We start from the raw sequence: 12283 nt of genomic DNA, 5'->3' as shown, positions 1-12283 counted from the left end.
AGCTTCCCGTGTCCAGGTGGTTTTCGGAATTTTTCCATTTGTTGTAGGACCAAATCTCCCTCTTGTAATGTTCTTGGTTTCACCTTTTTGTTGTACTACTTTCGTATTGTCGCTTTCATGGATTGCTGCTTTAGTTCGGTGAGGCTTCGTTCTTCGCTTATCAGATCGAGCTCTGTTGATCTGGCTTCCGAGTTATCCTGCTCATCAAAGTATTCGGTTCGAGTGGACCCTTGGCTGATCTCTATGGGTATCATGCAGTCTGCACCATATACTAGTCAGAATGGACTTTCATTTGTTGTTGTGTGGGGTGTTGTGTTATAACTCTACAATACTTCTGGTATGAGCTAGGCCCATCATCCCTTAACATATGTTAATTTCTTTTTTAAGGTCTGCAAGATAACTTTGTTAGCTGCCTCCGCGAGTTCATTGGTTTGTGGGTGTTCAACGGAGGAGAAACGGTGCTTAATATGTAGGTCGGTTAGATATGACGCGATCTTTTTATCCGTAAACTGTCTGCCATGATCAGATACAATTTTCCTAGGTAAACCGAATCTACATATAATTGATTTCCAAATGAATTTTTGTACCTTTTCGGTTATAATTTTCGCAAGAGGCTGTGCTTTTATCCATTTTGTGAAATAATTGACAGCTACTAGAAGGAATTTTACCTATACTATTGAGATTGGGAATGGTCCAAGTATGTCCATCCCCGGTTTGTGGAACGGCCAGCTGACGTCTGAGGTATGTAATAGCTCAGCTGGGTTGTGGATGAGCGGTGCGCATCTTTGACATACATCGTAGTTTTGGACCTTATCTCTGCAATCTTTTCTCAATGTCGGCCAGAAATATCCTGCTCAGAGTATTCTTGTAGCTAGACTCCTACTTCCAGTGTGGTGTTCGTAGATTCCATCATGTAGCTCATCCATGGTGGTTTCTGCTTCTGTTCGACTGAGGCATTTCAGAGGAGGTCGGGAAATACATTGCCTATATAGGTCGGTCCCTAATAAGGTATACTGGTTTGCTTTGTATCTGAATGTTCTTAGGTTTTCACCTTCTGGTATTTCTCCGTTTTTAAGTAGTGAATGAATGTGCTTCGCCAATCTTCCTCCTGTGACACGCTTGAAACAGATTTTGTATCTAAATTGGATTCCGTTAGTGTAAGGTGATGCAGTTTGTCTGTTTGATCGGCTATCCTATATGTAGCTAATTTGGATAAAATGTTGGCCCTACAGTTTTGTTCTCTAGGTATATGCAATATTTCAAAACTTTGAAAAAATTTCATTAGGGTTTTGACCGAGTTCAAATATTTTTCTAAAAGTGAATCTCGTACCTGAAAGTGACCGTTTACCTATTGTACCACGAGGAGTAAGTCACAGTGTACTTTTAAGCTGAAGATCCCTACTTCCTTGGCTAACCCTAGGCCTGCTAGTAGAGCTTCATATTCGGCCTGGTTGTTGGTTGTTTCAAATAGAAACTTGATTGACTATTCGGCTTGGACTCCATTGTCGTATTTAAGGAGAATTCCTGCTCCACATCCATTTTTGTTTGATGCTAGGTCCACATATAATTCCCATGTTTTAATGTGTTATTCTTTATCTGTGAATTCCGAAATGAAGTCAGCTAATGCCTGTGCTTTAGGCGATCCTCGTGATTGATACGATATGTCAAATTCAGAGAGATTGATTGCACATTTCGTCAATCGTCCTGCTAATTCCGGCTTCGATAGCATTTTTCATAGAGGATGACCTGTACGAACTATAATTGGGTGTGTTTGAAAATAGTGCCTCAAACGTCGAGCAGTGATTACTAGACCGAATGCCAGTTTTTCTATCATCGGGTATCTTGTCTCAGTATTTTGTAAGACTTTGCTTACAAAATACACCGAGTGTTGTTCTTTTCCTGTTTCTGTTACAAGCACAGAACTGATAATGTTAGTGGAAATTGAAAGAAATAAAAAGAGTGGTTTACCTTGCTCCGGTTTCTTGAGTATAGGTGGTGACCCCAATATATGTTTGAATTCGGAAAAGGCTTTTTCACAATCTTCTGTCCAAATGAATTTATCCGACTTCTTCATGGTTTGAAGAAATGATAGGATCTGGTTACTGTGGTTGGCAAGAATCTGGATAGGGCAGCTAGGCAACCTGTGAGTCGTTGCACTTCTTTGATCGTCTTTGGTAACTGCATATTCAGGACTACTTGACATTTGTCAGGGTTTGCTTCTATACCTCGGTTTGTCAGAAAAAACCCAAGGAATTTTCCTTTTTGTACGCCAAACGCGCACTTTTCTGGGTTTAGTCTCATATTGTAAGCTCGGAGTTGCTGAAAAATCTCCTAAAGCTCGGCTTGGTGTTGTTTCTCTGAACTGGATTTGACGATCATATCATCGACGTATATTTCTATATTCCGTTCTATTTGAATTTTAAATATTTTGTCCATCAATCTTTGATAAGTCGCACCTGCATTTTTTAGTCCAAAAGGTATTACTTTATAGCAAAAATTACCTTGGTTGGTTACAAATGCTGTCTTATCTTCGTCATTTGGGTGAATTTGTATCTGGTTGTATCCAGAGTAGGCATCCATGAAACATAGTACTTGGTATCCAGAGGTGTCGTCTACTAGTCTGTCAATGTTTGGCAACGGGTAGGAATCATTTAGGCAAGCTTTGTTTAGATCTGTGAAGTCTACACACATCCGCCATTTTCTCGAGCATTTTTTTTTTTACCAAAACCGCGTTTGCTAGCCATGAGGAAAAGTGAATTTCTTGGATGAAACCTGCATAAAGTAATTTCTGTGTTTCTGCTGCTGCTGCATTTCTTCTTTTTGTGCCCAGGTTACGATTCTTTTGTCTTATAGGTTCGGGAATGAGGGTTGACCGTTAATTTGTGGCATATGAAGTTCGGGTTGATTCCTGGCATGTCAGCTGGGGTCTAGGTGAACAGGTTGGCATTGGCCTTCAATATGCCTTCCAAGTGTTGTTTTGTTTCTGCAGAAAAAGCTGAACCGATGTTAGTATATTGATTTATTTCACCCAAATGTACCTTTTCTAAGTCATCTGTTGGGGAGGGGCGACTGTTGTTGCCTTGGGGTCCATTTCGGCCAAGGTAGGAATGCTTTCCGAGTTGTACACATAATGGATTCTTGGAATGGTCTCTTTTGTGATTTTCTTCAAACTCGCATTGTAGCATTGTCTGGCTTCCTTATGATCTGCATGCACTGTCGTCACTGTGTTATCCTGCAAGGGAAACTTGACACATAGATGAATGGTAGAGACAATAGCTCCAAAAGAGTTAAATGATGTGTGTCCTAAAATGATATTGTAAGAACTAACACAATTGACTACCAGAAACTGGATGTCTAGTGTTTTGGAACTTGGGGGTTCTCCCAATATTGTTCTTAACCATACGTAACCTGCTATAGGGACTCTTTTTCCTGAGAACCCTGCCAATTTTTCTCCTGATGGTTGCAATGCCTTGTCGCTTAGCTGCATCTTTTTGAACGTGGAGTAGAATAAGACATCGGCACTGCTTCCTGGATCGAGTAGGACCTTTTTCACGGTTAGTTCTCCCATGTGTACTGAGATCACCACTGGGTCGTCTAAATTTGGCGTCTGTGATTTAAAGTCGTCAGCATTGAAACTGATGTGGGCGGCTGAGGTCGGGGCTGGTGGGTTTTGATGAGATCCTTCCATTGTCATCATCGTTCGATAGCATCTTTTTCTGGCTGTGTTAGTGATTCCTCCTCCAGCGAAGCCACCTAATATGTAGTTTATGACTCCCTTGGAGGCAGGAGTCTCCACTGGGCCACGCCATATTCCTTTTTCTCTATGATCCGAGTTATACCTCAGTTTGTCCATGTCCTTGGTTGGCTCCTTCCGACTTCTGGAGCTAACGTATTTGTCTAATAGTCCCTGTCTTACTAACCTCTCCAGTAGGTCTTTAGCTACTATGCATTCATCAGTTGTGTGGCCAAACTTTTGGTGGAACGCGCAGGATTTGCTTTTGTCCATGTATTTCTAATCTTGGTATGTTCCTGCCTTGCTTGGTGGCTTTATGAGTCTATTGTGCAGTATCTCTTTAATGATGTCTTCTCTTCTGGTATTAAACCTGGTGTACGAATCAAACTTCGGAGTTAATTTAAAAGGTTTTTTGGAATCTTTGTTATGGTACCTGTATGGCTTGTCTTTTTCCTTTCGCGATGGTGGCCTCTCATTCCTTCGTGTTTCATGCAATTCCTCTATTTCAATTTGTCCAGTAGCTTTGTCTCGGAACTCCTCTAATGTTTTCGATTTCACCACGGCTATAGCTTCCTGGAATTTCTCAAGTCGGAGGCCACTTTTGATGGCATGCAACTGTACTGCTGGATTATGGTCGGGGATCTCCATAGCTGCTATTGTGAAGCGTGTCATGTAATCCTTTAGGCTTTCATGCTGCCCTTGTTTCATTGTGCTGAGGTAGTCTGAGTCCCTCACATATATCTTGGATGCCACAAAATGATTGATAAACATCTTGGCAAACTCGTCAAAGCTGGCTGTGGATCCTGTAGGCAAATTAGAAAACCATAATAAAGCAGCTCCATCTAAAAAAGGTTGGAGAAGAACGGCACATGATGGGATCAGAGTCACTGTTGAGGAACATCATAGACTCAAATTTCGTGACATGAACTTTAGGATCTCCGATCCCTTTATATGGCATGAGGGTCATAGGAAGTGTAAAGTTCTTAGGCATTTTGAAAGTCACTATCTCTTCGGAAAACGGGTTGGTTCGCGATCTTCCAGTTTTGGGGGGTGTTTCCCCTATCTTTGCGTTGGATTCTGATTGGTACTCTTCGTGTTGATCAGCTTTTGTTTATTTGCTATTGACTTTCCATTCTCTATTATTTTGTACTGCTGCTAACAGCTCGGCCATCCGCTGATTTTCTACTAGGAGGGTGGCGTTAGCGGGCATGAGATTGGCATTAGTTCAAGGGTGTTGCTAAGTTTCAGAGAGATTGATCATGCTTCCTTCTCTGCAAAGAAAAAGGGGTACAAGGTAGATATGGATAGGTTATAAAAATTAAAGTATCGGGATGGGGTGAAGTTATACTCTTCGGGGCCCATGGTGGGCGCCAAATGTTCTTGCAAGGACACTCTTTTCGAGCTATATGTCGGCTCCTTGTTGATCTTGGTATGCTTGATTGTTTTAGCCGGATCGGGAATATCCTTGTGAACTCGGACCCGAGCGTGGTACCTGCAAAAAGGACTCTGGCGCTTGATAAATCCGCATTTCATGGTATTTGTATGCTCTAATTGGGTGGATTTTATCAACTTTTCTTACACTTATTCAATGAAATAGCATAATTTCATGATTTCTTCCTAAATTGTGCTTGAAAGTGAAAACACGCTTTTTAGGCTTTTTAATTGCTAAATTTTATTCACTTTAATCCCATTTGGTGCCTTGATGTATTTGTTAAGTAATTTCAGGTTTCCAAGGCAAGTATGGGTTGAAGGAGTGAGGAAAAGAGCATGCAAAAGGGAAGAAACCATGAAGAAATGGAGTTTGGACATTTCAGCATCCGTGCGTGTGCACAGGCGACACATACGCGTGGATGGAATTTCATCCGGCGACGCGTATGCGTGACCCGAATCACGTGAGCTCATTAATGCAAATTGTTGGGGGCGAATTCTGGGCCTCCAAAACCTAGTCCAACTCATTTTTGAAGCTATTTCAATCCCAATTCAAGTGGAAACAAGGGGGGACAATTAGGTTTAACTTTTATCATGTTTTAGTGTAATTCTCTAGAGAGAGAAACTCCCCCCTCTCTCTAGAATTAGGGTTTCATTAGTTAATTTCTCTTTAATTTCAGTCTTTATTTCTTGTTTTAATATAGTTTCATTTATGTTTCTATGCTTTCTTGTCTTTATCTTCTTCATCTCTTTTGTTATTTTCTCTTTTATGTCAATTTTTCATGTTATGAACACTTTTGTTATTTTAATTATAATTAATGCAAATTTATGTTTCCATGTCATTTGTTGCTTTCTTTAGTTGTTAGTGTTATTTTCTTGCTTTTGGTACTTAGCTTTTATTTTTAATGAAATTTAATGTTATTTTGTTTTCATGCACACTAAGTGTTTGATAAAATGCTTGGCTTAGTTTTTACTTAGTTTTTCTCCACTCTTGGCTTGAAATTGATGACTTTGGTGACCCTTGAGTCATTGATGTCTGGTACACGAAATTGTGATTCACACTTCTCTCACAACTCCATGCAGCTGACCAGCAAGTGCATTGGGTCGTCCAAGTAATACCTTACGTGAGTAAGGGTCGATCCAACGAAGATTGTCGGAAAATAATATTTTTGGATTTTTGAAAGGTTGAACAGGGAAAATAAATTGGAGGAAAAATAAATTAATAACTAGAAAAACTCTTGACAAGATATGAAAACTGGATGTCCTATCCTAGTTATCCTTATCAATTATGATGAGAATTGGATTTTGCTCCCACCTTATTAACCTCTAACAATAAAGGTAAGTTAAGTGGATGAATCAATTTGATTCCTCAGATCCTAGTCAATTCCTAAGAGAAGACTAGAGTTATTGGAATTCAAATTAATTGGCAAAGATAACAATTATCAATCACAATGAGTTTGATAACTCAAGTGTCTCCAATTAATCAATTCATCAATTAAAGCCAAGAATATAAAAAGCTAAGTAAAAATCATAAATCTGAAATACCTCAATGTATATTAATTAAGAAAATCAATCCTAACATGGAGTTCATAAACCAATATTAACAAACTAAAATAATAGAATAAATAAAAGTAGAAGAGAAAATAAATTTAAAGGAACATTGAACCTGGAATTAAACAGACGGATAAATCATAATCCTAAATCCTAATCCTAATCCTAAGAGAGAGGAGAGAGCCTCTCTCTCTCTCTCTAAAACTACATCTAAAACCTGAAATTGTGAATAATGAATGTTGTATGTTGAATGGATGTATTCCCCCACTTTATAGCCTCTAATATGTGTTTTCTAGGCCGAGAACTGGGTCAAAAATCGGCCTAAAATCGCCCCCAGGGATTTCTGTTAATTCTGCAAATCGCGCATGTCACGCGTACGCGTCGTCCACGCGTGCGCGTTGTCCACGCGTGCGCGTCGTCCAGCGTTTTCCTTGCTACGCGTACACGTCGTCCACTCGTTCGCATCATTCGTGCATATTCTAATCCACGTGTTCGCGTCAGGCACGTGAACGCATCATTGCGATTTTTTCCATTTCGCGCTGTCGTGTGAGCCATGCGTCCGCGTCGGTGTTCGCTGGTCATCTCCTTGGTTTCTTGTGTTCCTTCCATTTTTGCAAGCTTCCTCTCCATTCTCTAAACCATTCTTGCTCTATGAAGCCTGAAACACTTAACACATGGATCATGACATTGAATGGTATAAAGGAGAATTAAAATACACAATAAAAAGATCTCTAGGAAGCAAGTTTTCAACCATAGAATAACTTTGGGAAGGAATTGTAATATCATGCTAATCATATGAATAAGTGGGTAAAGACTTGATAAAACCACTCAATTAAACACAATATAAATTATAAAATAATGGTTTATCACCCAACACTCGCGAGTTTGAAGCTCGTCACAGTCATTCCATCCCAAATCCTACTCGGAATACCACAGACAAGGTTTAGACTTTCCGGATCTCAAGAAAGCTGCCAATTGATTCTAGCTTTTACCACGAAGACTCTGATCTCACGGAATAGAAGGCTCTGTTGTCAGGAGAGGCAACCATGCATCATGGACTAGGAGGCCAAGAGATATGCATTCAAGCTTGTTTTCAGGTAGAACGGAAGTGGTTGTCAGACATGCGTTCATAAGTGAGAATGGTGATGAGTGTCACTTGATCATCACATTCATCATGTTGAAGTGCGAATGGATATCTTAGAACAAGAATAAGCTTGAATTGAATAGAAAACAGTAGTAATTGCATTAATTCATGAGGAACAGCAGAGCTCCACACCTTAATCTATGAGGTATAGAAACTCCACCGTTGAAAATACATAAGTGATGAAGGTCCAGGCATGGCCATTTGGCCATGCCTCCCAAATAACATGAAACAATCAAAAAAGGGTTCAAAGACCTGATCCCAAGATCAAAGATGATCAAAAGATGAAAATACAATAGTAAAAGGTCCTATTTATAGTGAACTAGTAACCTAGGGTTTACAGAAATAAGTAAATGATGTAGAAATCCACTCCCGGGGCACACTTGGTGTGTGCTTGGGCTGAGAATTGAAACTTTCATGTGCATAGGCTTCTCTTGGAGTTAAACGCCAGCTCTGGTGCCAGTTTGGGTGTTTAACTCCAGCTTTTATGCCAGTTCTGGCGTTTAACGCCAGAAAAGGGTCTCTGACCGGCGTTTTGACGCCAATTTGGGCCATCAAATCTCGGGCAAAGTATGAACTATTATACATTTCTGGAACGCCCACGATGTCTACTTTCCAATGCAATTGAGAGCGCACCAATTGGGCTTCTGTAACTCAGTAAAATCCATTTCGAGTGCAGGGAGGTCAGAATCCGACAACATCTTCAGTCCTTTCTCAGCCTCTGAATCAGATTTTTGTTCAGGTCCCTCAATTTCAGCCAGAAAATACCTGAAATCACAGAAAAATACACAAACTTATAGTAAAGTCCAGAAATGTGATTTTTGCATAAAAACTAATAAAAATATACAAAAAACTAACTAAATCATGCTAAGAACTACCTAAAAACAATGCCAAAAAGCGTATAAATTATCCACTCATCACAACCCCAAACTTAAATTGTTGCTTGTCCCCAAGCAACTGGAAACAAAATAGAATAAAAAGAAGAGAATATACAATAAATCTCACAATATCAATGAAACTTAGTCCCAATTAGATTAGCGGGACTAGTAGCTTTTTGCTTCTAAACAGTTTTGGCATCTCACTTTATCCTTTGAAATTCAGAATTATTGGCATCTATAGGAATTCAGAATTTAGATAGTGTTATTGATTCTCCTAGTTCAGTATGTTGATTCTTGAACACAGCTACTTTATGAGTCTTGGCCGTGACCCTAAGCACTTTGTTTTCCAGTATTACCACCGGATACATAAATGCCACAGATACAAAATTGGGTGAACCTTTTCAGATTGTGACTCAGCTTTGCTAAAGTCCCCAGTTAGAGGTGTCTAGAGTTCTTAAGCATACTCTTTCTGCTTTGGATCACGACTTTAACCACTTAGTCTCAAGCTTTTCACTTGGACCTTCATGACACAAGCACATGGTTAGGGACAACTTGATTTAGCCGCTTAGGCCAAGATTTTATTCCTTTTATCCCTCCTATCCATTAATGCTCAAAGCCTTGGATCCCTTTTACCCTTGACTTTTGGTTTAAAGGGCTATTGGCTTTTTCTGCTTGCTTTTTCTTTTTCTTTCTTTTTCTTTTTCGCCATTTTTTTCTTCTATTTTTTCTTTTTTTCCCACAAGCTTTGTTATTCACTGCTTTTTCTTGCTTCAAGAATCAATTTCATGATTTTTCATATTATCAATAACATTTCTCTTTGTTCATCATTCTTTCAAGAGCCAACAATTTTAACATTCATAAACTTCACTATAAAAAATATGCATTGTTCAAGCATTCATTCAGAAAACAGAAAGTATTGCCACCACATCAAAATAATTAAACTAAATTCAAGATAAAATTTAAAATTCAAGTACTTCTTGTTCTTTTGTAATTAGGCATATTTTTCATTTAAGAAAGGTGAAGGATTCATGAAATTATTCATAGCTTTAAAACATATATACTAGACACTAATGATCATGTAATGAAGACACAAACATAGATAACACATAAAGCATAAAAATTGAAAAACAGAAAAGTAAGAACAAGGAAATCAAAGAACGGGTCCACCTCAGTAATGGCGGCTAGTTCTTCCTCTTGAGGATCCAATGGAACACCTGAGCTCCTCTATGTCTCTTCCTTGCCTTTGTTGCTCTTCCCTCATGGCTATTTGATCCTCTCTAATTTCATGGAGAATAATGGAGTGCTCTTGGTGCTCCATCCTTAGTTGCTCCATATTGGAACTTAAATCTCCCAAAGAGGTGTTGAGTTGCTCCCAATAGTTGTGTGGAGGAAAATGCATCCCTTGAGGCATCTCAGGGATTTCTTGATAAGGGACTTCCTCATGCTCTTGTTGATGCCTATGAGTGGGCTTTTTTATTTGCTCCATCCTCTTTTTAGTGACGGACTTGTCCTCTTCAATGAGGATGTCTTCCTCTATGACAATTCCAGCTAAACTGCATAGGTGACAAATGAGATGAGGAAAGGCTAACCTTGCTAAAGTGGAGGGCTTGTCAGCCACTTTGTATAGTTCTAGAGGTATGATCTCATGAACTTCCACTTCCTCTCTAATCATGATGCTATGGATCATGATAGCCTGATCTACAGCCACTTCGGATCGGTTGCTAGTAGAAATGATGGAGCGTTGGATGAATTCCAACCAACCTCTAGCCACGGGTTTAAGGTCGTGCCTTCTTAGTTGAACCGGCTTGCCTTTGGAGTCTCTCTTCCATTGAGCTCCTTCTACACATATGTCCATGACGACTTGGTCCAACCTTTGATCAAAGTTGACCCTTCTAGTGTAGGGGCGTGCATCTCCTTGCATCATTGGCAAGTTGAATGCCAATCTTACATTTTTCGGACTGAAATCTAAGTATTTCCCCCAAACCATTGTGAGCTAATTCTTTGGGTTCGAGTTTATACTTTGATAACGGTTCCTAGTGATCCATGCATTAGCATAGAACTTTTGAACCATTAAGATTCTGACTTGTTGGATAGGGTTGGTGAGAGCTTCCCAACCTCTTTTCCGAATCTCTTGTCGGATCTTCGGATACTCATTCTTCTTGAGCATGAAAGGGGCCTCTGGGATCACCTTCTTCTTGGCCACAACTTCATAGAAGTGGTCTTGATGGGCCTTTGAGATGAATCTCTCCATCTCCCATGACTCAAAGGTGGAAGCTTTAGCCTTCTCTTTCCTCTTTCTAGAGGTTTCTCCGGCCTTAGGTGCCATAAATAGTTATGGAAAAACAAAAAGCAACGCTTTTACCACACCAAACTTAAATGGTTTGCTCGTCCTCGAGCAAAAGAAGAAAGAAGAGACGGAGAAGAAGAAAAAATGGAGGAGATGGAGGGTGAAGAAGGGTTCAGCCAAGGAGGGGAAAAGTGTATATGTGATACGTAAAAATGAGAATTTCCTGATGAGTAATCTAGTCCCTTCCTTGCTTCAAAGCTTAAGCCTTCATAGAAGTTTTGGAGCTTAACCCAATCACTAAACATGTCAGGGGGGCATCTTCTCATTAGTGCTTTATACCTTTCCCAGGCTTCATACAATGACTCCCCTTCCATTTGCCTAAAAGTCTGGACCTCTGTCTTCAACTTGATGATCTTTTGAGGTGGGTAGAACTTTGCTAGAAACTTGCCCATCACTTCATTCCAATCATTGAGGCTTTCCTTGGGGAATGATTCTAGCCATTGAGTAGCTTTATCCCTCAAAGAGAACGGAAATAGCAACAACTTGTAAACATCTGGATGCACTCCATTTGTCTTCACTGTGTTGCATATCCTCAGAAAAACAGAGAGATGTTGATTTGGGTCTTCAAGAGGTCCCCCTCCATAAGAGCAATTGTTCTGTACCAAAGTGATGAGCTGAGGTTTCAACTCAAAATTATGGGCATGAACATTTGGAGTGGCAATACTGCTCCCACAATGTCTTGGATCAGGGATAGTAAATGATGATAACACCCTTCTAGCTTGTCCACCATTATTGTTGACCCCTCCAGGAGGGTTTTGCATCTCACCCTCCATGGTTTGGTCTTCTTCCTCTGACTCCTCTGACCCTTCTTCACCAACTATAAACTTTCCTCTTTCTGCTCTCCTTAACCTTCGGCGGGTTCTCTCGTCCTCAATATCACGTCTACTTGTTCCTGACATACACAAACAGAACCAAAATCACAAATGCAACACGCTAAAATTAGAGTGAAATTGGAGTTAGTGAAACAAAGTATCAAACAGTTAGTGGGCTTAATGAAAACACAAAAGAAAATGCTTAATCTAAACCACCTTTCACTTAATCATTGTCAATCTTTCCAATCCCCGGCAACGGCGCCAAAAACTTGATACGTAAAAATGAGAATTCACGTAATTACCGGCAAGTATACCGGATCGTATCAAGTAGTAAGACTCACTAAGAGTGAGGTCGATCCCACGAGGATTGGTAGATTAAGCAACTTTAGTTAA

The 12283-nt window shown here is 39.9% G+C and overlaps 1 protein-coding gene across 1 annotated transcript; it reads right to left on the bottom strand.

The window, feature by feature from the left end:
* Positions 1-3043: 3043 nt before the first annotated feature.
* Positions 3044-4006, bottom strand: LOC107493596 (uncharacterized). Its single transcript, XM_016114667.1, has one exon. The coding sequence runs from the start codon at positions 4004-4006 to the stop codon at positions 3044-3046; it is 963 nt and encodes a 320-aa protein (XP_015970153.1).
* Positions 4007-12283: the final 8277 nt, after the last annotated feature.

The sequence above is a fragment of the Arachis duranensis genome, chromosome 6 (assembly GCF_000817695.3).
Source record: "Arachis duranensis cultivar V14167 chromosome 6, aradu.V14167.gnm2.J7QH, whole genome shotgun sequence".
NCBI classification, from domain to species: Eukaryota; Viridiplantae; Streptophyta; class Magnoliopsida; order Fabales; family Fabaceae; genus Arachis; species Arachis duranensis.
The sequence above is the reverse complement of the archived record's forward strand: the minus strand, read 5'-3'. Positions and strand labels throughout refer to the sequence as shown.

Bases quoted from the DNA above. Each gene is read 5' to 3' on its own strand.
- LOC107493596 (XM_016114667.1), bottom strand. From the start codon at position 4,006: ATGGACAAAAGCAAATCCTGCGCGTTCCACCAAAAGTTTGGCCACACA.